The sequence below is a fragment of the Lepidochelys olivacea genome (assembly GCF_965140295.1).
Source record: "Lepidochelys olivacea isolate rLepOli2 genome assembly, chromosome: 25".
Lineage (NCBI taxonomy): Eukaryota > Metazoa > Chordata > Testudines > Cheloniidae > Lepidochelys > Lepidochelys olivacea.
The window spans coordinates 14,913,620-14,941,149 of record NC_140435.1 but is presented as its reverse complement, the minus strand read 5'-3'; the positions used below and the strand labels follow the sequence as shown (position 1 = coordinate 14,941,149).

Below are 27,530 nucleotides of genomic sequence, written 5' to 3'. Positions count from 1 at the left end.
ACATGTACTGTTTACTGCAAGGCATCTAGGAGAGGTTAGCACTATACCCCCATCCATGGCTGACCTTACTTAGTTTATGTGCCAGTAAAACAAAAGTGCCTTCTCTCCACTATGTTTTCACAGTGGGATAGCTAACCCATGTTCGTTATCACGTGATAAACACATGTCTCCACTGAAAAAGGCATAACCTTAGATAACTTCTCCAGTGTAAAGACCCCTCCTGCAACATGAAACTTTGCCCAATGGCTGCCCTCGCTTTGTCTCTCAATGTAGCTGTTTACACATGGAAAGCAAGCAGGCTTGGGAATAAACTCAGAAGCCTCACGGGAATTTAGAAATGGGAGAAAAGCAAATCCAGTGGACTGAACAAAAATAAGGCAGCCGGAGCTTGGAAATTAAACAGTCAATTCCAGTGTTACCCAAGAGCACAGTGCTGGTGGAGAGAGGTGTTCAAAGATTATTAGGGTACAGAGAAGAAGGAAAGCAAAGGTGGGGGGGAGAAATCACCCTCTCTGGCTTTGCTTATTGACGCAAGCATTTCTGAATGACAGCTATGAGCTGTCATCACCATTTACAAACACATGATGTCTCCCTTGGGCTCTTTTTCCCTTCTCATTCGGAATTTCAGCTTATTAAATTAAATGGCAGCTTTCTGTGGACAGTAATTGAATTATCCAGAAGTAACTGACTAAAACGATCAAAATAAGGGCAAAAGTTGTGATGCAGTTTTTAATACTGATGACTTGGTTACAAAGGCTTCGATCTAATTAAGTGCCGGATTAAATTAGCTGGTCACTGATGTACTGTAAAGGGAGCACTCCGTATTTAGAAGCCATTATTGAAAATAAATGCAACTATTTAACATGGAAAACAACAATGGTTGGACTCAATAAGGTCAAATTGGTTTAAGCCAAAAGGCACTTTGCTGGAGTGTAACAGCCTCATTAGGAACTGTCTGGCTGCTCACTTTGGTTTAGTCTCCTTTTCAAAGTAAAAGAGCAGAGTATTTAATTAATTTCTTAACGTTTGTGCAGAGCTTTGAGGATGCAGCAGGCCATGGAAGTGCCAAATATCATTTTGATGTCTTGGTGTTTCTCTTCAGAAATCACAACCCAAGGCTCGGTTTCAAAACCATAATGGTTTGGTCTGGAAAAGTCACGCTGCATATTCCGTGGGAGTGATGCGTTTCCCATCTCTCAGGTCTATCATCAGGTTTAGGCTGTCTAAAGCCATGTCTACACTGCACACCTTACAGCGGCACAGCTGTGACGCTAAGGTACACGGTGTAGCTGCTCTTTGTTGGCAAGAAAGAGCTGTCCTACCAACATAATAAAACCATCTCCAAACAGGAGTGGTAGCTTGGTTGGCGGAAGAGCATCTCCCGCAGATAAAGTGCTGCCCACACCGGTACTTTTTGACGGTAAAACTTTTGTTAGTCGGGGGGTGTTTTTTTCACACCCGACTGACAAAAGTGCAGGGTAGACATAGCCTAAAGCAGCGTCAAGGGACGTTCAAGGGATCTGGAAAAAACACAAGGTGGCTTTAGTCAGTCTGGAAGCTAGTTCTGACCCGTTAAGAACAACAAGCAGCAGACTGCCTCTAGAGAAGGACTCCAGAATTCAGTAGTACACACTCCTGCACAAGGAAGGCAGAAGTGCTGGCAGGCATCCGTACTCCAGAGAACAACTGGATGGTTTAAAAAAAGGAAAGAACACCACACCTGAGGCCATGAGGGAACAGCATTACAAAAAGGAAATTACTCCATTTTGCTGCACACACAGTGTGGGATCTGTTTACAAAGAGGAAGGCACTGTTAGCTAGTAGTAAGGGCAGGAGGTTGGGAACCAAGACACCTAGCTTCTATTTCCAGCTCTGATTTACTGTGTGACCGACAAGAAGTTCCAGTCTTTGTGCCCCATCTATAGACAGTTCTTCTACTTGACAGGAAATGTGGAGAACTTGAGGAATTGTGCTTGGATGGAAAGTGCTACCGAGATGCAGAATGTTTGTTAACACTAGTGAATAATTTCAAGCCCAGGAAATACTAAAATGGGTGTTAACCAACTAAAGCAGAATCCTTTAGAGACACAGAACATCAAATCTATGAGGATTTAGAACTGTCACAATCTAAGTAACAAGCATTAAAACCTTCATATCAACACCTGAGTGAAAATCAAAAGGATATATTTTCTGCTTCTCTTCGTTATATAATACGTCTACCAGCTGGATGACATTTTTGTGTCGTAATCGTCGCAGGAGCTGAATTTCCCTGGAGGAAGAAAGAAAAAAAATAAGAGTAGAATTGCTTCAATTGTAAAGTAGTTTTAGACCATGCTAATCCCAGCTGCTTCACCCAAGATTAGCGATAAATTCTGTTTGACTGACAGAGCTTTGAGCTTGTTTTTGGGGTTTGTTAACCCAGGGTCAGAACCTAAAAATACTTGTGTTAGTTGACTACAATCGAAGGCAGGCATCCTTTTCAAATTACTGCTGCCTGGCCACTCAATACTCCTGGTACAGGCATTCTGGTTCACCAGTGCACAAAAGCAGAACTATACCAGGGAACAACTGCAGCTGCCCTGGTGCACCAAAATCCAGAAACTCCACAGGGAACCAAGCTCCAAAGTCTAGTGTAGTGGCTGGACCTGGCTTGGCATGATCAATAACAGAATCCTGTTTAGCAGTAAATACTATAGAAAAACAGTCAGTTGCAGATATATGCTGCTTTCTTCTACATTTAGATAGCAGCACAGTCACTCGTTAGAAGCTGGGAACCCAGGTTCCAGCCCCACCTTTGGTTGTTTTTCAAAATACAGATACTCACCACTACCACCAGAAATGTTGCACCACATTGCCCATTATATACTCCTGACCACCCATAGTGCCATACTTCCTCCACAAACCTTGGAGAGGAACTAAACCGAAGCCTGGGGGAACACCACAAGTAATACTTTGAAGAGCTGGCCCTGCCCAGTACCTACATATTCCAAAACTTTCAGTTACAAGTCAAACGACAGATTCAATTCTGACAGACATCTAGCTTTCTTTGAAGATGTAAAAGAAAACTGTAGTAATGCAACTTCACCCTGCTACTCGGTTTACAGGATTGATAAGACAGGTGCTTCTAGGGAGAGAATTCTGATCCGAGGAGGGGCACCCTCAAGATAAATCCTAGGTTTAAAATAAGCTTGTGTTGAGAACACCTGAGTTCATTAAAACAGACGATTTTTTTTTTAAATCTCATTTACTTTCACCATCTATTGTTATGTACCAACTTTCAATTTCCACACACAGAGTCCAGATTTTGGTCTAGGTAACTCCTGCACTCTGTAAAGCTGTAGCAAAGTGCAAAAAAGTTAACTCGCTTAGGCAGGCTCATGCGCAAGGATAGAGATCAGCGTGACTGTGGGCAAGACACTCCACCTGTTGGGCTTCAGTTACCCCCCCTTCTGAAAAACAAAGATAATACTTTAGAGTGCTTTAACATTTACAGACAGCGTTTTACACACAGAGCACTCTAAGTATTTGCATTGTTTCTAGGCAGTTTCTGTTGCATCACATGCACTAGTCCAAAGCTGTTGCGTTTCCTCCCAACACAGCAAGAGGATGTTTAATTGAGAGTAAGGAAATGGTGGAATTGTTCACAAGATTCAGCCGTGCTGGCACACAGTGTTGGGATGAACTACAGCATCTGTCAACCTAAAGCTCATTTTTCATTGCAACTTTCTTTCCAGGGTCGATCTGGTTGCCAGGTTATCCATCAAGTTTGGCTAGGCTTATTTCACTCAATGTTTTACAGAGGAAGACTGGGGGCAGGTCTCCTCCCCATTTGTCAAGCAAGGAACAGCAGAGCAACTGCAAGCTCAACAACAGGAAGAGCAATCTAATGCTATGTCACCCCACATAGGAAGCGGATCAGAGGGTTCCATTGGCATGTCATCCTAGATAGAACACTGCTTGCTAGCAAAGGAAGACACTGCACAGGGACATCCAGGCCCTGCAGACTGCTTGCCTTTACAGGATATGTCTTTCTCCAACCAGTGACTACAGATGGACTCTGCATCCTTTCCAATCAATAGTTCAGGGTAGAAGTCACAAAACTACCCTGAATTCTATAATATGCAGGAAGCAGCTTCATGGAGTTTTTCCCAGATCAAGCACTCTAGCAAGAGACACTAGAAGGCTAGAATTCACAGCTGGCCTCTGTGTCTGTGCCCCAGAGATGGACCATGAGTTTTACATAACATCTACCAAGCTGTTTGGATGCCCAGTTCTAATAAACCTTTTCTCTCTGCACGTCATGATTCTGAATGTATGAACACCATCATCTGTGGTTACATGAGCTAGAATAAAATTGCTAGGGCTATCAGTGCATTCATCAGCAGCAAGAGAAGCAAGAAAAAGGACTGTACTGTGTCACAACACAGGGTAACACTGGATATTTAGGTGCATTACTCCTTTTGATACATTCTACCTCAGGCACTGCAAAAAATGGGATAATAGACCAGATACACCATCATTCTGTTTCAGGGGGACAATTCTTATGTTCCTCATTTAAGGGAGCTTCAACTTGAAATCAAGTGTTTTCCAAAAGGAGTTAAAAAACCAATTCCAAGTACTACACCTTACCTTAATTCCTATGGTCAACTGCTGTTTTATAGCCACTTTTAAGACTACTCCTTCCTTGTTCATCATGCACACAAGGCTTCCACAAAACACAGGAAACTAATCAACTGACTCTGCATGATTTCAGGCAGATGCCAAAAATCAACTAAAGAAATTCAGAGTCATAAAATTTAATGCCAGAAAGGACCAATTAGATCATCTGGTCTGACCTCCTATCTAACACAAGATCAAACTGGAGTAAGATATTTTCCCCTCTAATATATATGAGAGAGAGAGAGAGAGAGAGAGAGAGAGAGAGAGAGAGAGAGAGACGGAACAGCTACGATCACTAACAGTAAATCAAACAAAATTTAAAAATGCAAGGATGACTATTGAGTGTTCTATAAGGTGTCCTGACAAAACAAGAATACTTCATTAGACAGTTAAACAGTAAAGAGTGCAATATGAGGTTAATAAGTTTGCAATTAAACATTCTATACTTCAGACAAAGGTGTCAGCACCTGCATAACACCCTTCTCAGTCACTGCCGATGGGTACCCACATGCACTGAATACATGGGGATGGGGAAGGGACAAGGACTTGTTACTTCAACTCAAGCTTTTCCTGGTTACTATTCCATATGAGAATTAATTAAGGAATGTTAATTATGCAAAGAGAAAGCTTACACATGCTACCGCTCTTCCCGGAGTGGTTATTCAAGGAGATGCACCCTTGATTACTTGTGTGTGTATAAAGGAAATCTATAGTTTTCCTGCATTACCGTAATCCATTCCTCATCTCCCGCATTGCTTTAACACAGGAGAGTTAGCTATCAATGGTGCCTTGAGACTGAGCAACATCATCACTGTCCAAGTGCATTACATATCACACCGCACATTGGATCCATAGCCATAAAAGGGAAGACAGACATCTCAGAGACTGCGAGGGGAGTGGTGAATCACAACATCATTGCAGCAGCCCAGCAAGAGTTGTTTAGTGTTCAGCTTGTTCCAGAGGTCTCCACTGGACTAGAACCACATCCTTCACCTTTTACTATCTATGTATTAAAACTGCAGATGCAAGAATTAGGTACAGGTGGATCATGCTGAATAAAAATCCAAATTCCTCTTATGCAACAGAAAACTATCTAGGCAGCTCCATAGTAACCTCTACTGAAGTGACGATTTGTTCCAAATTAATGCCAAACATTCACATGGATTTAAAGTGTTTGCAAAAAATATTGCATTTTAATGGGACACTGGTATCTCAAGCCCTAATTTTAGTTTCCGAAGACAAAGTTTTTTTTAAAAAAACATAAAATGGTTAAGTTTTTTTAAAGTACATTTGTTTCCATTCAGACATCCCCCCATAGCATTTGCAGTCCACACAAGGAAACTATTGTGTTAACACAGGAGGGCCTGAAAAGTGAAGCCAACTAGAAACAGAGTGAATCTGAGTGGCTTATTTTCAATAGCCACAGCAAGCGAAGCATAACAGAAGATATTTACATAAAAAAAAATCTTACATATGTGGGAAATTTTTTTTAGAAGTCTTAAAAAACACAGGGCAAGAAGACTGCATTCAAATTCAGTCTTCACAAGCTACAGGGTTAGACAGGAAGTAGACCTTTTAGCCTCAGGTAGAATCTGACACTCCCTTTTAATCAAAATATTCTCCCCACGTTAGAACATAATCCATGTGGCTGGGCTTTTGTACGCCAAGCACACATTTAAAAAAAAAAAAAAACATAATGAGGAAGGCAAATACAGCTTACAGTGCTTGGGTTCCTTTTATGTTGCAGAGTTATAGTAATGTATGTGCCAAGTTCTTATTACAAGCAATATGCTAAGAGAGCAAATGCACAACAGCCAGAGGCTTTAGGTGCTGCAGAACTATCTGCAGAGGACGGCTAGACATTTCTTAGAAGTGGGAGATAAGCCACCCCCTCTCCACAGCGGTAGCACCAGCAAAATAACCTTGGGTGCCTCCCCTGCCCTCTTATCCAGTGGATACTAGTTAGAGATAGAATCATGGGACTGCCTAAATGACTCCCTCCACCCATTTCCAGCCCTGTTCTGTCTTTTGCTCCCTAAAACTAGGGGGGGGGGGAGAGCTTTGTGCAGGCAGCATACCTTTGCGAAAGGTTTAACCTCCAATCACTCAGTAGCAAAACCTGCTGGCAGATTAGCTGTGGCTTTAACAGAGCTTTGAAAAGGTACAAGGGCCCCAAGCCCAGAAAAAAAGGGGTTACAAGCGAAACACACACATGGAAAGTAGGGGAACAATGTGAGCAGTGAAGCCAATCTAAAGGGCCACAAGGTGAGCCTGGACTCTGTCTGAAAGAACGTCTGTCCTGCTAACAAGCAGAACTAAAGCTATTATTCCATTCCACATTCCCCAGGTTCATGGAGCATCTTCTTCTCCAGCAGGAAGAGCCAGCCACCCATGTCTCCACTGTGCATGGGCTATTCCCGTTCACACAGCGGACTTGTACACTGAACCTGTTTTCAGCACAAAGGGATTCAACATGGGCCATTCAGGAAACACCATGTAAACTAGACACAATACTTCAAGAAGAGGAGCAGCCCACTTCTTTCTGGTGTTTTCACTGGACTACAAAGGGGACACCCAAAGTTGGACTGAGGGCTCCACAAGCACGTTGCTAGGAAGCAGAGAGCCAGATCCAAGCAGCAGTGTGACACAGTTTGCAGCCACCATCACCCTGGGAAGAGGTGCTGCCTGAGAGGAGGAGAGAATGGAATGCCATTCTGGCCAAGCGCAGCACGGCATACTGGGGTATGGCTTTGCAGACCACACCTCCATAGCCATATCACAGGTTTCCATGGCCTCTTATTTTAAATGGGCAAGTCTTAGTTTGGCCACTTATGGTTGAGGTGAACTACCAGCTGAAAAGAAGTACCATAAGTTCCACACAATTTAACTGTATAGCTAATGTCAATGAGCCTCTTCTGGAGTGAGCCAATGAGTTAAATGTAACAATTAAAGCTCCAAATAATCTACAGCATGGGCAGTTGATTTGTGTTTTTCCACCCAAAGTGGACGACAGAGTTATGCAAAATGATGTTTGTCTTCTATAGAAGAAAACAAGCTTTTCCATTTTTGGATATTCCACTGCCATGTGCTTGTGAACATTTCTGATGAACCTGCCACAAAGGCCCACAATATGCCACAAATCCGAAAAAGAAAAGCAAATCTGCAATAAATTGGAACTGACACAAAGATGACATTATCCTCCCATGCATTAGACAAGTTGCTTGAATAGTCCCAACTAAATCACAGAGACAATATGGCCCTCAAGCTGTGGACAGAAGTTGACAATACAGGGAAATTTTTTTAAGTAGGCTGCATTAACCTTTCCAAGTCTATACATGGTAATGGTATAAGAAGATAGCCCTTAGTCCTACTAAATGTTTGGAAATCAGCAAGTTAAGACTTCTCACTTGTTGTAGGGGATACTGGGTAGACTCAATAGACATCTAAAATGTCTTCACTGTGCAGTGATTTAGAAATTTTAAATCAACCTCCCCCTTCCTTCATTTAAGAGTAGAGCTCTTTCACCCCACTCTAATACTAGTATTCCCACTCAGTGTCCATTAACATGGCCTACAGCTAAAATCACCCTGTGCTTTGACTCTGCCAAATGTCCCAAATGAAGCAAGACTGGATCAATATTTGGAAGAGGATAAACAAGAACAGAGAACAAACAGGGGTTTGCAGGAGGTGCATAATAGCTGTCAACTCACTCAGCACTGAAGTACCCTGGCATGGTGGTCTGGGAATGTACACACAGGTAGGAAGGGACTCCATGCTACTTAGAGATACACCAACCAAAAATCTGCAGGCCACCATGTCCAAAGTTAGGCACCCAAATCAAAATCTGGGAGCCTAAATAAGCAGCCTTATTTTCAGTGGTAACCAGCACTCAACACCCAGGGATGGATTAGGGTTTTGTGGGGTCCCTGGGCCAGAACAAGTGGGGGCCCCTCCCCACCTTCAGTTGCCTCCGAGCTCCCCTTCCCCCCCGGCACTCCTGCTGGGTAAATGGGGTCAGGGCACAGTGGCTTGCTGGAGCGCCAGGCAGGCAGAGCAGGGCAAGCCCCCATGCCCCAGCCTCGCTCCCCAGCTGGAGCACTGAGCAGACAAAGCAGGTCGGCATGTGGGGTCACCCATTTTCCCGGGGCCTCCCAATTGGCCGGGAGCTCTGGGCACAGGCCCCGTTGGCTCAGTGGCTAATCCGCCACTGTCACCACCACCTCCTTTTGGATAAGACACAATACAGATCCCAACCACTCATCACTGTAATCTGCAGCCATACAGAGCTCTGTCTCTGTGGAGTCATTTGCAGACTCTGGGCCTAATATCCCACCAATGCACTTTTAAAATAAAGTAATGTAATAATACCACCACCCGCTAGCTCTTACGTAACTCTTTTCCTCAGTACAGAATAAAGAAATTAGTCCCGGTATACATGCTAACATTTCTTGAAATATCCTGCTTAAAATTCCCCAAGAGGCTTTTGGATACAGTATTATTTACATCCCATTCTAAATTGCTGTGCTCTGTCAAACTGCTAATGGGTTCCACCCCAGCAGTGACTGCACTTCATTAGGAGAGGATGCAATTCTACATTTCTGCATCAGTCTGTATAGTGCTTTGGGATCTTTTCAGAAATGCGAAAGAGTTAAGATTATGAACAGAAGTTTTCCTTTTCATGAGCAACCTAGCTGTAACACCGCTCTTTCATTGACAGCACAACCCAGAATTCAACAAGTGGCTAAAGGACAGTTGCTATGACATTGGCCACAACATTGGAAGCTGGCAGCCCATGCCCCTACACAAGTTTAATACAAAACGTTTTGTCAGGGTGCATTTAAGCCAGGTTCAGATTAGTATAAGTCTTCCTGATTTATGTAGCTTCCCGCCCTTCTAGAGTTCACAGTAGGTTTCTGATCTTGCTCCCCAGTTCCTGGGCTCAGCATCTGAAAAGACAGACAGTTCCAGGAACAGGCAGCAAAGTGCCTTCCAGATCTCCATACCAAATTCTCCACAGCTCATCTCCTGAGTGACTTAGCAAGTTAATTGCCCAAAACAATGCCACTGTCTTCATGTGACAGCGTAGTGCAAGCCTTTATTTTCTACAGCATCCATAAAAATGGCAAGTTAATCACCTAGTTTTATTTCTTTATACAATGGCCAAAAGACCTCCTAACTTGTATAAAGCTACAGCCACATAAGATGATAAAGAATCAGGTTATCAGTCACTAAGTAGTCAATGTATTAAAGTCAATTTAAGACTAGTAGATACTAATATTCCATAAAAAAATATATAGTAAACCAACGTACGGTTACCTGCAACTGACAGGCTTTAGGACTAGTCTACACTGGCAACATTAAGCCACCTCCATGGGGGTGGCCCCCAGTGCTGAAACTTGCTGCGCTTGGGGGGGTGAGGGGGGTGTTTTTTCACACCTCTGAGCAAGAACATTGCAGCGCTGTGAAATGCCAGTGCAGACAAGCCCGTAGAAAGAAACCCTAAAGCACTCCCTCTCTCTCCCTACTGCTATCGAGAGAGAAACATCTCGATGCTAATGCCCCAGAATATAATCGCTAGGGTTTGTCAAGCTTAGCTTCTCGTTCTGTATTTCCACACTGCCAAGCAAATGGAAGGGGACTTACAGGTACCTGGGGTTTCCAATTGCCTTGGCCCCAGAAACCAGTGGAGTCCAATGGCCTAGTTCACTTACGGCACCAGTCATAAGCTTGGTTAGTTTTCTGCTGGCTTGAGGACAAAACCTTAGTAACACATTTCTTGTATTTGGGGAGAAGGGAATGTCGACAGATCCCATGGAGACACCTGCCTGCCTGCCTGCTGCATCCAGCAGAGAAAGCAGGGTGAAGGAACTGGGCTCTGTTGCATCTAGGTTTACAAGCTAGGAATAGACTAGTTCAATACTGTACTGGTCCAGTTAGTGCATGGAAAACACAGAAATGGCTTAGCGCTGTGAAGCATGTGCTTGTCGGAAAGCTGACATATGGCAGGAGGCTGGGCAACCGCTGCTCCAAAGGTTTGAACCCTAAGTGGCTTGTGATGGACTGATGGCTTATGGTACAATTCCAGTGCTGTACTTGATGCATTTACTTCTAGAAATCATAGACATTGGAAACAAACCATGTTCAATAAAGTTTGGGAAAAAAAAAAAAAAGAATCCTGAAAATCCCTCAAGGGTTCACAAGAACTGAGTTGCATCTCCGTGCATGGAGATCCTCACTTGGAAGGTGCTGAGAAAGGGAAGACAGTTTTTTACCTTGAAAGGGTTATAACACACAGTGCCTAGCAGACCTCAAACTCTCTCTTTCAGGAAATATGTAAACATTGCAAGATGCCTGACTGATGCCAGCACACAGAGGCAATGCATAACATCAGAGCCAGCTGCATTTTTTACATTCCACCCACCTAAGGGCTGCTCACTAAGATCAAAAGCCAATATGAAAAAAGGTTTCAGAGTAGCAGCCGTGTTGGTCTGTATTCGCAGAAAGAAAAGGAGGACTTGTGGCACCTTAGAGACAAACCAATTTATTTGAGCATAAGCTTTCGTGAGCTACAGCTCACTTCATCGGATGCATAAAAATTTTTTCTTCTTCTATCAGATAACACAAGTAATAGTGTTGAAGACTTGGACTCTGCTTCAGATGGCTGTACTGATCCAGGAGACAGCAGCAGAGAGGCATGAGGAGAGATATTGCCAAGGCAGTTTCAACAGCTTGGGGGACAGCCTTTCTTTGCTCAGCTTTAAACCCCAACCGCACAATACCCTAAAGGAGTCTAGCAGTGGCTCACCCCACCCCCCCAAAGCACAACTGCACAGTGGAGGATCATATCTCGGGGCTGGTGCTGCTGCCGTGCAGACAAACCGTGTAACAATGGAGGAGACCTGTCCTTGATGTCCTTTAGCACGATAAAGTAATCGCAGTGCAAACCTTGGGAGTCACATTCCGTTCGGGTTGATTACTAGTGATGTGTTAGCAAGAACACAGGAAGGACAAGCGAGGGCACTGGTAGCCAGTAGTTACTTCGTCCCCTATACAGACCCCCTCAGTTACGAGTCATTAACCTCTGGCTAATGTGCAACACAGGTTAAAGGTGATCTACAAAGAGTGGTTTCTGTCTTTAAAAAAAAAAGCACCAGGGAACCCTGCAAACAGAATATTTTGAAATAAAAGTAATTTTTATTCCAGAATAGTGTTCACATGGGGAAATTATACTGGAATAATTACAGTGCAATAGTTATTCAGCTACAGTGACACCAGTCATTTTCCCCATGTAGAAAAGCCCTAAGATTTTATCGTCTCTCACCTTCCAAACTTCCGTGCATGGTTACAACAAATGGGCCCTGTTTATGGGACACGGTACAACCAGGCTATTGCTTGCTACAAAGCCAGCTACAGAGAAAAGGCATCTCCAGACCAACATGGTGTATTGTAGCTTTGTTGAAACTAGAAGAATGAGTCATTTGTAAAAATCAAAATGTTGCAATGGTTTCCTAATTATTTTCCAGGGTCAGAATTTGCCTGTATAAGCCTTAGGTAGGCTCCAATGAAGAACACAAAGGTGTATCTGTACTAATCGCTGAGAAGAAGTGGGAACAAGCTAGTCTGAGTGTTACACGTCAACCTTTAGAGTTGGATGTGAGAAAGAGCCCTGGTTTTGTTATCTGGGCAGTGTCTAAGCCAGGCTTGGGTTGATCAGAGCTATAGGCCACGTCCCGATTCCAGTTCCTAGGAGTTTTAGCTTTGCTAAAACAGTATATCCAGTAACTTCCTTTTTTAAACTGTGTGCAATGCCAAGAGCAAACCAAGGCCAAGAATCATAGAAACAGGTTAAGGAGGTAGGACTGTTCTCTTGACTCATTCTGTTAAGCAGGAGTTAGAGCCCTGTCTAAAACTGCTTAGGAAGTACTTTTGACTGAAGCCACATGTACCACATGTCTGCTCCACCAGTTTCTGAGACATGGGCATGAACCTCTGACCAGAGGAACTATGGTGGAGACAGAGAGGGTCCTCCATGAAATGCCAGAAATTGCTCTGCTGGGGAGAACGTTTAGGATGAGTGTATATGTATACGTCTCTCTCCCTGTCCCCCTCCCTCCGAGGCATCAAGGTAGAGATGAACTGAGCTAGAGCCCAAGATTTCTTTCAACTGTAGCATAATGTTTGACTGGTCTTTCCTACCACCTCTACTGCCACCTCTTCCCAGGCCTACCCAAAAGGAGAAGCCAGATTAAGCAGCAGTTTAAGGGCCTCTGGAACAAGTCGGGAAATGGAAGCACTGAATTTACAAAACCATAGCCAGCCAACATGAACAGAGTCTCAACAGTTGGTCATCTTGTTCCAGGTGACCCTTCCAGCACTTCTTAAAGGGAAATAGTTTATCTTCCTGAAAAAGCTATACGCATCAAGTGATAATAGCATTTGGTGACATATAATATCAAGCACCGCACTGAAGGTCAGCAGATGCGGGTTCTATTTCCATTCCTATTGCAGGCTATGTCTTTGCCTTCACTAGGAGAAAAGGTCTGTTCTTAGGTTGATGTAAAGAACACAAGGTAAGACTCGTAAAAAGTACAAACTGCCTTGGCTTCACTAGGTTTTTACCTCACGTTAGTTATCATGCATTAGCTAGTATGAGGAAAAATAAACCCCCACACCTTCACCCCGATCCCTAGTAATGATACACCCTTACTTGCAACAGTGATTTCACATTTTTGCTTTTATCTTAGCGTTTTATACTGCTGTCCACAACTCTCACTCCTCATTTGTAATTAGCCAGCTAGTAATAGCAATGACCCATCAACAGTGCAAATGAACCACTTAGATTCTGTTAAGGTATACCAATAACTGCCCTTAACAGATCTTTCCAAAGAACCCTAAGAATCAGAAGTGCAATCAGCTCTGCTTAAGCAGAGCTTCTTCTCAAAATCATGTAATTGACAGACATTTTCCTGCAATTCAAGGGCAGTTACGGGAATCCCATCTGGGCCCTCTGTCCTTTACCATCACCACCACTTTTTTAAAAAAACAAAACAAACAAATCCCGCAACTAACCCATGACCGTAAGATAACAAGTTGAAGCTCAGAAGAGTCTGTTTAGTTTACATGTAGATAGATTTGCAAAGTGATGTAGCAGCTCTAATTATAGTCATGACCAAAAGGCTGAAGTAGATTAAATTAGCATGGAAACTGCAGTCAGCATTAGAGTAGGTCTAACAAGTTTCTTCATAATGAAGGGAGACAGGTTGAGAGCTTAGGATAAACAAGTGGAGAATAGGGAGTTTAAAAGACTGCTGGCTGGGAAGGTGAGAGAAAATTACTAATACTGAAGAGGCTCTTAAATGCCCGACGCATGTGATTCATTCTCTCATACTTTCAAGTACTGCTACAAGCATTAAATTAGTCTGCCTCTATCAGGTTAATAAATATGGTACAGTCCTACAGTGCCTTTCAGCCTGAAGCACTCCATGAACTGCACAGTAAGGGCACATCCACACTGCATCTGGGAGAATCTCTTCTTGCTTGGGTCCACAGACTTGCATTGGACGGGCTCAATCTAGTGCTCTAAAAATAGCTGTGGAGACATCGTGGTTCGGGCGGGGAAGTGAGGAAGAAAGAGAAAGAAGGGGCGGACTTGAGAACCTATGCTCCAGTCCAAGCAGCAACATCTATGCAGCTGTTTTCTTTAAAGGTACTGAAATGCACCCACCTCTGGTATTGAGACCAATCAGCCAGGCCACTTCCCAGAGGAATGGTTATTCTTAAATTTAGCGAGTGGTGTGATACAAAGCAGTAAGAACAGACAACTGCCAGACTCTGATCACCTACAAATGCACTTCTGTTTCCAAACTTCTCATGGGAGAAATGTCAGTAAGGCATTTGATCCATCCTAGCAATCCTCAAGTTAATGGCAATAGGAAAGAACCTTAGGGAACTGCAAGATCTCTGCACCTGGAACTCCCACCAACATCAGGATGGGCCCTAGCTCATCCTGTTCTTCCCCTCAGCCAGGGCAGCAGAGTTCCCTACTCTATGATCTCCTTGTGCTTTTACACTCGTTTAAAAATTTCCAAGCTTCCCTTTCCATTGCTCTGGCTCCACGTCTCCCTCACTTGCTACCATTAAAAAAAAAAAAAAATTAACATGCAACTTAAATGCAACACAAAGTGCTGGCCTGCTAAACCCAGGGTTGTGAGTTCAATCCTTGAGGGGGCCATTTAGGGATCTGGGGCAAAAATTGGGGATTGGTCCTGCTTTGAGCAGGGGGTTGGACTAGACATCCTGAGGTTCCTTCCAACCCTGATATTCTATGAAGTTTTAAGTTGAGGCCAGAGACCACCACCAATGCTATCTGAAGTATGTGTGCGGGGGTGGGATTCCCCTCCTCTATGGATACTAACTAGACCAATCTGACCCAGACTTATGAAGAAGGGAGAAGGTGAATTTTTGCTTTTGGATTGAACCAGTGGCATACCTGTTTTTTGGGTATTTTTTTTTAACGTATGAGGATATAACCAGACCATCTTAAGAAGAAATTTACACACCCCTTTTCCTCCACTCCCAGCACCAATCAATGGGGCTGGGCACTGTTCAAATCATAATACAGAGGTTCCTTCTGTACACATCCTATTTATCACTATTGCCTGGGCACAATGGTTTATGTCACCAAATTTCCTCTTTAGTGTCAGATTTCCTGAAACCAGTAGATTTGAGACAGGTCCCTCACGCTGTGAATTTGCTTTGTTGTTGAAGTTACACATGCAATATCCTTATACCTAGCAAGTTCATGTGGGCGTCACCTCTGCTTACTGCCACCATGACAAGGCAGACTGCAAGAGTATGGGTTCATGCCAAAATATAAGCAGGGAAGGGAAAAGACAGTATCTTCTAAAGGGAAGGGTTATGCTATCTCCAGTCAAACTTATTAGACTTGCCCAAATGGATAAGAACACTGACCCATCTGTCCAGTATCTTGCTTCCAGCTGTACCAAGTACTTGATACTTCAGACAAAAGGGAAAAAACCTGTAATGCAGCTAGCTAATTGTCTAATGTACATGATGGGAGGGGGAAGGAGCAAGAAGATGGTGGGAGGGGCAAATTCCTTCCTGACCCCATGCTAGTGAACAGCATATACCTTTAAGCATGAGATGTTAAGGTCCCCGCTACAGTTAATCATAAGCAGCTAATGTGTTTTTAAACCCTAATATCCCTGACCACACTAAGAGCAAAAAATCACGCTTAACACTTTAAAAACATGACATTTTCCCAGCATAGACAAGGTCTTAGGCAGACACTGCTCTAGGTGGAATGTTTACCAATGCAACCAGGGCCATTCAACCTTCTTAGGAAGTAGTTTGCAGAAAGTCTTAAACTATACCCTAGAAGGTAGCAGGATTTGAGTTCAACCTAACCTCCTCAGTAATGAAATTCCACAGGTGAGGACCTTCCACTGAGAATGCCCTGCCCTTAATGAGTTCTGTTAGGCATCCCTGAACACAGGGACAGGTGCTGTTTGCAGATAACTAGGTCCTACCCAATATAGGGTTTTAAAGGTAAGGGGCAGGACCTTGAAATGGACCTGTTGGATGGGGAAGACCACAGAGAGTGACACATATCAGTGTGATGTACTCCACCACTTAGCAGGTGGGCCACTCAGTCAGTTTCTAGGTGACCTTCAGGGGCACCCCAACACAGAGCACATTGCAATACAACATCATTCATAATAAGCTATAATGAGCCCACATGTAGACCGACTGAAAGCTGTCAGCGAGCAGCCATCAATCTTCTTTCGCTTGCCCCTTGAGAGGTGGGAGGCCTTCTGCTCACTTTAACGCTAGCTTATCAAGCTGGAGCTACAGGCAAGAATTGCTTTCAGATATAACAGAAAGCAGCAAATTATGCCTTTCCGCTAGGTCCACAAGGTATTTCTGTTAGTTTATAAATAGGTTTAACCCTGTTAAGATTTCGTTGTAAGGGGTTGCCAGTATTGATGAAGAATGATGAATCATTCATTTACTTTTTTCACGAGTGTACAGCTACATTGGTATTTATCCACATGGCTTTTGTGACCCAATGAGGCCCCAGGAGATTTTGCTTTGAAGTACAAGTTAACTTTTCCTTTTTCCTCTTGACAAAACAAACTAAAGTTTATTGGCTACTAACCCAAAAGTTAACTAAAATCAGTTTTTAAACCATGCTAAAAACAATCTTGCTATCTGCAAGGACACAAGAAGATTATATTTTAACATTTCACTCAATTGCGACAATAATGGACTGGTCAGTGTTACTTTTGTTTTTAATCATATTCACTTTTCAATTCTCATGCGCTAGCCTAGTGCTATAGCTTTTAGCCAGCAAACATGGGAGTGGAACATTTACAAATGTGCAAAACTTCATTTTCTCCCTCCCAAATATATGTACCGTCAATATTGAGTTTTCCAAGAACAGGAAAAGATTCTGATGTAAGCTGATAATTGTTATAATTCAAGGTTCTTTTGACCACCTCTTTGAAGTCTGATTTCAGTATTATCCTTGGAATGAACATACACCTGCTAAAACACCATAAACAAATATAGGAAACATCCTTGCAGCCACAGTTTAGAGACTAGGCACCTGAGCCAAAGTCCAGTGAGTCAATGGAAAGGCTTCCACTGAAGTCAGTGGACTTTGGATCAGCCCCCATAAGCATTACTGACAGTTGCCATGTCCTAAAGGAATAAAGAGTGAATCACTCCATAAAGTTGCAAAACCATCCTCAGAATCAGGAAAAGCAAGCCCGCACTAAACCAGAAGCGTCTAGATGCAAACATATAGGAATCGTTTCTTTAAATTAAAGAATTCACAGTAAGATACAAGACTCTTTGGTATGTATATGGAATGAGGTTGGAGAGGATGAGAAAGGAAATTGCAAAATTAGGGGTGAAAGTTTATTTACTCCAGATGAAAACAGGTAAAGAATCAAAACTAAATTTTTGATCTATTCTCCATTTTCTTTTACAGATCTTCCTTTAATTTTTTTCTGGCTACTATTAAGTTTTTCTTGTCAGCTGAGTAAGGAACTGCTTTAAAGAAATGGACTTTTAGCAAACATGAACAATCTTATGCAGATGATGAGTGGAGGATCAAACATGTTAGAGATGCAAGAGACTTCTGATCAATAAATCCATATTCCCACAAATGCAGGTAAAATCCTGATAAGGTAGGTATTCAGATGCTTGACTAAGATCAAGTGAAGGAATACTGAAGGGTCACAGCAGAGCTGCACATTGCAGAGCTTGGTAGACCAAGGGTCTATCAAAAATTTTATCGTGTTTGAACACTATTGTGAACAATCCAGTTAGATGACCCTGACTTAGTGGTCAGCTTAAACTAGAGCAAATCATGTTCAGCATCACATTCTTCCTTGATCAGAAAGAAATGTGTTTGAATACAATACAACTTTTGTAATCTAGACAGGTCCAAAGAACATTTTTCTACTAGATTTAGAATGGCTTTGCATGTGAATGTAGTAATAGAAAATCATGTCAGCCTCAGAAACTCAAATTCTCCATTTATCCAAGGAAGAAATACAGCTTAACAGGTACAGTGCAAACTTTCTCACACTGCCAGCTGCATGCCTCAACCTGATCTCAAGGTGAGCCTGTGAATGAGAGGAGAGTTCAGACTCATTAATCCTTGGTGTCTTCCAAAAATTGCTAACAAGAGGAGTGGAGGGGACAATTAATGACAATTGTGGAGATTGTTGGTGAGACATGGATGTTTGCTTTCTAGCCAGTCATTTGGCAAGTGTTTACATCATAAATACAAAAAAACACTTTTTCCCCCGTTACAGGAGCTTCCAGACAAGATTCAATGTGACTAACCAGGCTGCACACCATCAGCAAAGCAGGATCAGTCACTTCAGAAGCGCTTTTTTTTTTTTTTTAAATCATACACAATCAGTTACACCATACAAAGGATTTCCCCTCCAACCAAAGTAAAGTGCATGATCTGCTGCAAACTGCTTTTACCTATCGCCAGTGAAAACCTCACCACTGAGAAAAGCTAAGCCTGGCAGATATTGGCATTAGCCCCGCTTTTTGGTTGCTGCAGACGCTGTTAATGCAGGAAGCCTTAAGACTTCTTTTCCAAACCCACCAATCCATCACTGGGAGCTCTCCCCCACTGCAGCTCACCACCCTTTGCTTAACTGTTTTTCTGCCCATTTTTTATGCTTCTAACATTTGGGTAGGACTGAACCAAAGGCACGATAGTACAGTATACAAGGAGCCCAAGCTTGGGGACAACTGCAGGAATATTACGATCTGTGACAGCGGGTGCTCTGAGCCCTGCAGAAACAGATGCCCTCCTCCTTCAGGAAGTGCACATAAGCACCTGATCGATGACCAGTTTGAAGCTGCAGAGACCTCAGAAGCAGCCGTCAGCCTTCTACGCCCCAGGCCACACTGCAGTACAACTGCTGATTCATTTTAGGAGGAGGAAAGAATAGAAGAGGCAGCTCAGGAACAATACTACTGACCTAAAAACTTTGCTGTGGTTGAATAGGTTTGACTCATTAGCCCCATTTTGGAGATAGAAACCCTTATCACACAGGTTCTCATGAGAGAGAGGGGATAGGCCAGGCTCTATTAACATGAACACAGATTTAGCACAGGGGGATACTGTTTTGTATTGCATGGTCAACAATGACCTATCGTCTTCCCAAGCTTTAGTCCCTTGCATGCTCCCTCTCCTGCAGCAGCCCAGGCCATGTTCTTAGTATAGCACTATTGCCACCATTCCCCACCCTCAACTGCGATACCAAGAAATACCCACGGCTGTTTCTGTGCCTCTTTATTGAGCTGTATTTGGAGGCCTCTGACGGGTTAACACTGAAATACAGGTACAAAGTGTTCCAACAGCCACTACTAAACACAGTGATCGGATCCCGATAGCTCTCATCTTCCCAGACGTTTAAGCACCAGAAATGTACTAGCATATAAGCCTGCACAGGCAGATCTACTCAGAGCTCGACAGATTTCTTCCAGCTCTAACTTCTGTGTGCGCCTCTGGGAGGAATCCTAGAAAAGGGTTAAGACAGCGGGATTCTTTTTCCTTACTAGCTGCAGGCGCTGACGCACCCCACACCCTCTGTCAGGGTTAAGTGTCTGATGTTACAAACACATGCTCATGGAGCAACCACCCCCGGGAGTTCTTCTTTTGACACACTAGGTAGAGGGCCCCACTATTTCACAGCTAAATCCAGGCATCTGGCTTCAAATAGGTTGACATGCAGGTCAGGCACCGAAGCCTTTTCTGACTTACCTAAAGAACAAAACTTGCGATTTGATGGTGCATTACAAGCCAGCTTTAGACAGCCACTAAGCGCAAAATGCATGACCTATTGCAGGACGCTAACAGGTGCCCAGCCCCGTTATAGGCTGCTGCCCACAAGACAGGGTTGACAGGCTCTTGATTTGTCAATCAAAGCAGCAAGTGGTCACATTGCTCGCTGACATACCCATTTCAAACCCTGAGGGGTTTGTAACGAACAAGTTATTCAAACCAGAATGTGATTGCTGAGCATGGTAAGTACTGTACAGGACGCCTGGGACATGCACAGAAAGTCCCAAGCACTTAATTAAGTGAGAGACTATTAAGGTTTAGTTTTATTAAACTTGTGCTGCTGGAGACAAATAAGTCTCTGGTTTTCTTTCACCTATTTTAGCATCCCTCCTAAGCTCACCTTTTGTATTAGCTGGGGTAGCAGCTAACCACAACACGGTCTGGAAGAACAGGCCACGCCAAACCTTTCCCCACACAAAATGGGATGCCCACTATTACACACAGCGGAGTTTAGACCCTCAAGATCCCCATCAGGATCTATAGGAACCTTAAAAGATCATTTGCCATGAGCAGAATGATGAACCAGAGCAGGGGGAGGACAAATCGCTCAAAAGACTCAAATGAACATTTGAGGTCACAGCTTCTGGGCCCATGAAGCTCCTGTGGTAGGAGACAAAATTACAAGACTTATTCTTGCCACGTAAATGAATCAGGGACATGTATTAACAGCCTTGGACATTAGCCAGAAACCATTATTTAAAAAAAAAAAAAAAAAAAGTGTAGACAGGATTAAACTGTGTGTTAACAGTCAGACTCACATGTTGTAACCAGGTCCGACAGCATGATTGTTTTATGATGGGATTTCAGAAAGGGCTCTAACTTCACCCAACTGCAGCCATGATAGGGCACCAGGTTACAATATAATTGTGCCAAACTGTAATAACATGGTTTGATTAGGAGTATTATGGCTTGGGCCCATTTGCACAATCATATTAGAGGACAGTGCTATGGCCAGCAAGAAATCAGGGCTAGAGCATGGCCATTAGCATCGTTGGCTTATTCACCACTGCGAGGACAGTGCCTATATTGCAACTTGGTGCCCAGACAGCATATGTAGGACAGATGCGCCCTTAAAACTCAAGCAAGTAAGGGTCTCTTAGCACTGAGAAGTCAACCTTACCGGAGGAACGTTCTGTACAGTCTCCCCAGGTCCCCAGACACCGTGCCAAGACACTTTCACCCTCACTTGCAACATCATACATTTAGAGTCCTTGGTCTAGCTGGAGCAAAGACCAATAATCGTGCCATCATGCAGTTATTCTGTGCTGGGGACAAACACCCAGTAGAGATTCAACTGGGAGCACTACACTCATTGACGCTTCATACATTCTTGTGTTTACTGGAGGTGAACAGATGCAAGGTTTCTACAGTTCTAAATCTCCCACTTACTGCTTGTGTCACTCAGCTATTACTTTGCTATCCAAACTCAGTTATGCTTGAATTTGAAAGTCCAGTTGCAAAGTGCCATATTATCTGCTAAATGCAATGCATCCATGTCAACCCTCACTTTGCTTGGAGGAGCCCTTTGTCTGCATGCATCAATGGGGGCATGGAAAGGGAAGGAATAGTGTGCAGTGGTCTGGTCCTGATGCCAGAGGAAGGGAGAGATTTTGCTCTCAAATGGCATTAGCTAACAACCGGGATGCTTTAAGGTTAGATAACTAAAGTCACAGCCAGATCAAACTTTTGCCCAGCAGCAGACTGCCCCATGGTTAAGGAGACAAATCAGGAACTTCACCAGTACATTTGCAATAAAATCTACGAGCCTTTTACAACCTTTTGACCCCTCCTCCCCAAAAATAGAAAGCAGTGATGCAGGGGTGAGGTTGGAAATACAATCCCTGCGCTCTATGAACAGCGCATGTCTCTCATTATGACGAACACAAGAGAAATCTCAAGGCAAGTTAATTTTAGACCCCCCCAGGATTAACAAGTCACAGTCTCCTTGATCTTATGGGGTCACACACTACAGCCACCTTTGACAACAGAGGTTTAAGGACTATTTCCGATATCCTTTGACATTTTGGGAATCTGATCCACTATGCAGAGAGAGGCAGTGCTCTTCACCCAGTTCTTCACTGGGATCGGTTGATTACAAAAAAAGTTGTAAAGAATTTAAAGTATTAACTTTGTAATGAATGCTGTGCTGGTGAATGGTGTTAGATCAACATTTATCCCCACAGCAGGTAAAGGGAAAGAGTGCAAGCCAAGCCTCCCTTCCCCCCAGTTGTGTGCCTCAACCTCATCTGGAAGATGTTATTATATCTCTAGGGAGGAGAAGGGAGTTCAGTCCCTGTAGCCCATTCTATCTTGGGCCCCTCTGGTGAGGCCAAAAGAGACCAGCTAATGCTAGTCACAGACGTGACTTCTGTGATGTGGACACCTGCCCAATGGGAATTAGGCCAAGACCAAACTTAGGTCAAATCAGCCACTGAGCAGCGATCAGGCAGCAGCAAGTTTCAGGACATACCAAACTGAACCACATACAAACTGCTAATCAGGAGGTTAGAGGTTCTGTATCCTAAGCTAACCGCTCAGAGCAATTCAGTCCTTTTTAAGCATTGTTGGCACATATCCAATGGGACAATTACTACTCAGCTCAGAGCAATAAGGGGGAAGTCTGCCTATTAACTATGGGCCCAATCACAAAGGGTCTGCAGAGCAAACAACTGCAAGTGTGCCAACAACACTGGGCCAACCGTGTTCTCATTGAACCACTCCTGCACGGTTTATGAGTAGGCACCAATATATTTAAAGTTACAGCTCAAACTATAGACAGCAGACTCATTCATTCTCATAATCTTGGAGTAAGGAAGTGGAATCTTGTCAGGATGTGTCAGAGAGGTTAGCTTTAGTTTAGAAAGTGGACTAATAACCATTCTGTAGCATGTGAATAGCTCATTGGGGTAAACAGTTTAAATCACATTTAAAGTAAGGCTGCTCAAATCTGAAGTTTTAATGGAGTTTGGCTGGATAGCATGACTGGAACCAAGCCACATTAGAACAGTGTTCAGATGCAGTGCTATTGGGGTTAGGTCACTACTGGGATTTGGTCCCCACCCATGCTGCCCAGCCAGATAATCCCATATCTCTACATGCTGCAGCAACAAGCCTTGAGCACAAAGTTTAAACTGGTGGAGACTGATCTAAAAGACAAGATGGAACAAGTGGATGGAACAAACGAGTGGGGGAGGGAAGAAAAGGTGATAAAAACCAGACCAGTTTAGCACAGTTCTAGAGCTAAAATAGACCCTTGCTAGAAGACTGAAGTGAAAGTCTGACTCCGATACAGTGCTTTGGAACTATGGCTAGTAATAGCCTGCGGCAACTGAATAGACAGCCCATGCTGGTCACATAAATTAAAATATCTTCTGGCCAGACTGCTCTGATAACTAAACAAGCTAGATAAAACTGAACAAAAACATCCACAGAGAAGCTGAAAACAGTAAACAGGACACAGGAGATTTCTACATCGAAGTTTGGGGGGAGCAATAGCTCAGTGGTTTGAGCATTGGCCTGCTAAACCCAGGGTTGTGAGTTCAATTCTTGAGGGGGCCATTTAGGGATTGGTCCTGCTTTGGGCAGGGTGTTGGACTAGATGATCTCCTGAGGTCCCTTCCAACCCTGATATTGTGTGATTCTTTTCAGAACAAGGCCTCTTCCACAGTTGCCCTCCCTCATTAAGCTGATAGGTTAATTCAGGGAATTCTTATGAACTGAGAGGGAGGAGCTTTTAAAATAAGTTTAATTAAGGAGAAGGCAGCCTTTCTGTTCTTCTGGAGACATTCTGGATGTAACTGGAGAACTTGGGGGGGGGGGGGGGGGAAGAGAAGGGGACAAAGTGATACACATGCCTCTACAGGGGAAAAAAAAACAAGAAATGCACTGCAGGAAACATTTTATTACACATTAACCAGCAGTTTACTTTTATAATGAACTGGAGCCAGCACAGCAAAGTCCCCCTGTTTGATTTCATTATGCAGTAGCTGAACCTATTCACTCTGTACTCTCAAGGTTAGAAGGTAAACCTGAAGAGCTAATCGACAGAAGGCCTAATACAGGATGAAGTATCATCCAGCTAATCTTAAAAAACACAACACAAAACACACTCCCCACACACCCCTCCACACCAAAACATGAAGAGTCCACTAGGTCAGGGCTCTACACACAGCATGCAGCAGCTGCATGCTGAACACCAGAAAAATCACAAGAGACGTCTAAAACATCTTGCAAGTGTTCCTCCTACTTCAAGATAAGCTATTGCAATTAATTCTTTTTGGCGGCAGCAGAGTCTTGGTCACTCCAGATAAACAATCATATCTTGCATGGCTATACTGAGCAGTTTGTTGTGGAAAACGCAGTGGTCTCTGAAGGGTCATTGTATGTTAAGTGTAACTTCAAGAAATGGAAAGAAAAATGAACAATGTTTGCTAATGAAACAGACCAGGTTTATCCCTACAACATACTTTAACTACTTTGCAGGACGGTGTGTGCACAAACACCTACCAACACATAACTTCGCTCTCACTTAAAGTGCTTTAACCAAAAATCTTGAGGGATGTTTTAAACAAAACAAAAGCAAAAAACAAAAACAAAGGGTGGGCAAGTTTCATCCCCATTTTACAGATGGAGAAACTGACTGAGACAGAGAGATAAGTGACTTCCCAAGGTCATACTTATCAATAGCAGATCCAGGACTAGATCCCAGGTCTCCTGATGCACACTGGGTGCAAATGCACTGGATCATGCTGCCACCTATGTAATAGGTACCTAGGCATATAACAATAGGTCCTTAGGGCACAGGCTGCTAAATGCAATGCACACTGATAATACTACATAATGTACAGGACTAGGCAGAGTTTGTTTTAATTATACAACCTTAATTAGATCAAGTGAGCACCATGCAATTAGCCATGTGCCTCTTTTGTATAAGACTTTAGAAACACGGGTTGTTCTTTCTGCTCTGACATGTGAGGGAACCCCTAACATGCCAATTTTTAAAGTAGAAACATTTGCTCCGCCATGCCTCTGAGATGAAGCTTTCTTTCCCTGTTCCCCACAGTTGTGTGGTATTTGAGAGCCACTCTTCACCCCACAATTGGTTGCACTTCAAGGGGAAGCAACTCTTGCATGTGTATAGTTCGTAAACCTCTTTCAAAACATAAGACTATACACAGTGTTGTACAAAATACAGAATGCCAGCTGGAAAATACTGACCAAAGTTAACCTTTTGATTATTAGCTACAGGAATCTCATACTCACTTTTTAACATTTGCCTCCCCATTGGGGATCCTGCGGAGTTTCTTCTTTTTTAGGATTTTGACAGCTCTCCTACAGAGGGTTTCAGAGTCCAACATCTCCTTGACTTTGCCATAAGACCCTTCTCCAAGTAAGTCCCCCATTAGGTATTTGCCAATGAGCTTGGCCCTTTTGCGCCGTGGCTGGTAGATTACTTCCGTGGAGTCAATGCGATGGATGAACGTGTCCATCCCCACAGACATCAGTTCACTCTCTGCAAACATACTCAGCTCCTGCGGCTCCTGCACATCCATCCTAGATTATGTTCCTTAACCTGTTTTCCTTAAGTGCTCAGGGTTTTAATCCGGTTCTTTAATTTCCAACGCTCCCTTTTACTCCTTCTTGAAATAAAAGTTATCCAGAAGATTGTACGAACATTAATTTTAAAAAAACACTATTAGCTGCTTCCAGCCAAGGGTCCTACAAATTCCAGTGCCTGGTTCCAATAACTCAATGTCTCATTAATAAAAACAAAAAAGTCTCACCAGGTACTTTCTCAGTTTGGATTTGTTTTACTTTTGACCTGATCCCACCACTTGGGTTCTTTCAGGTCAACCTGTTCTCGCTTGTCCTTCAGCTGGGTCACAAACTGGTTCTTAAGTGCTAGGTCATCCTCTAGGACTTTAGAACCACAGATAACAAAAAGATGGTCAAGTCTCTTTCATGACTTTCCATTACTAGCAGGTCATGGTTCCCAATTCCAAACTGCGAACTGCAGGGTCATTTACTCTCCCCTGATACCCTCACCTCCCAGGTAGGAACTCGGATGGTTTTCTCAGCCGTTTGGTAGCTGGAACGAAGTTTCTTGGAAGGCGTTTTCAACACCTATTCTAATTTCTTCTCTTTCCCCCCCTATGAAAGCTTGAGGCCTTCTGCGCTTATCAAAATCTCCCAGGGGCATCCTTCAACCACTTGGATTGTGCCTGACACATGATGTGTCACCACCACTGGTCTAGGTGTCAGGTAGACAACACAAATCCTATTAAAACTTCACCCAGCCTGTCCACCCCTCCTTAAAGTGTGATAGGAGGAATGGGCTCTTTCCCCCTTACAAGACCTCAAAACACACCCTTAGTGAGAGATCACTCAGGAGACGCTAATGCTGCTGAGATCTTTCTTCCCATTTACAACCCCCACAAGCCTCCCCACAGGTGTCAATCAGGAAGGACTGATCCAGCTAATTTCTCCCCCCCCCCGACTGTCACCACACAGCAGCCCCCCCACAAAAAGGGGCAAAAAATGAACTTCCCCAGTACACCCAACCCAAAAGGAGTTAACCTCCCCCAGCCCCCCCAAGAGGAAGCTGGCCTTTACCCTCCAAAACGCACCCAGCCTCCCCCCTCAACAGGGGATCAGTCGGGGGGAGTGCACCGTCCCCCCCTTGCAGGACTTCCTCCCCCCGACAGGAGATCAGTTGGGGGGGGGGGAGCTGGCCCTACTCTGACACAGAGATGGGAAGGAAGCTGTGGCTACTTGTTTCCCCCCCCCTCAACGGCCTTCCCTGAACAAGGGGCCCCGGTCCCCCTACCCAAGCCGGAGCTCTGCCGGGGGGCCCGATCCCCCTACACGGCCCAAGGGGACCCCCCCCAGGGGGCACCCCGCCCCCGCCTCTCCCCCGGCCCTGTCCCTGGTGAGAGGCCCCGGTCTCCCCGCTCTCCCCACCCCCTCCTCACTTCCGAGCGCTCCGGGCCGCCTCACCCCCGCCTCCTCCAGCCGCCGCAGCTAACACGCCGCCGCCATTTTGTTTACCTCCCTCCCCACCCTCTAACTCCCGTCCCGCTACCTCCCTTCCCCACTCCAGGGCCTCACGCCTCCCGAGCGACCGACGTGCCCTCCCATTGGCTACGGCCTCAGCCCCGCCTCCGCGTTCTCCTCCTCTGATTGGCCAGTAGGGGTGGGGGTGGGGTCGACCAGGTTTCCTTGCTTCCGATTGGATCGTTTCATTTAGTGTTCTCTCCCCACCCCGCCTCCGGCTGCAGCGGAGGGTTTTAATAGGCTGGGAGAGGCCTTCAGTCATACCCGAAGGGTGGGGCTCGCGTGGTGGACCTGTGGGGTGGGGCAGGTGAAATGACAGAGGGCAGAGAGCAAGGGTCAGAGGGCAAAGGGCAGAGGGCAAAGGGGAGAAGGATTTGGGTATCACCGGGAGAGACAGGTGGGCCTAACTAGGTGGGCT

At 44.2% G+C, this 27,530-nt stretch overlaps 1 protein-coding gene across 2 annotated transcripts in view; it reads right to left on the bottom strand.

Annotated features, from left to right (window-relative positions):
* STK11 (serine/threonine kinase 11) overlaps nt 1-26,916 on the bottom strand; it is a 73,730-nt gene extending 46,814 nt beyond the window's left edge. Inside the window, exons 1-2 of one of the 2 annotated variants that reach the window (XM_084614877.1) lie at nt 25,322-26,916; nt 2,186-2,269 (exon numbers count right to left, since the gene is read on the bottom strand). In XM_084614877.1, coding sequence (XP_084471003.1) covers nt 2,186-2,269; nt 25,322-25,611 — 374 coding nt within the window. In that variant the 5' untranslated portion in view covers nt 25,612-26,916. The remainder of the gene's footprint in view (nt 1-2,185; nt 2,270-25,321) is intronic. The other variant, XM_084614876.1, reaches the window with a different exon arrangement.
* Between the last annotated feature and the right edge of the window lie 614 nt (nt 26,917-27,530).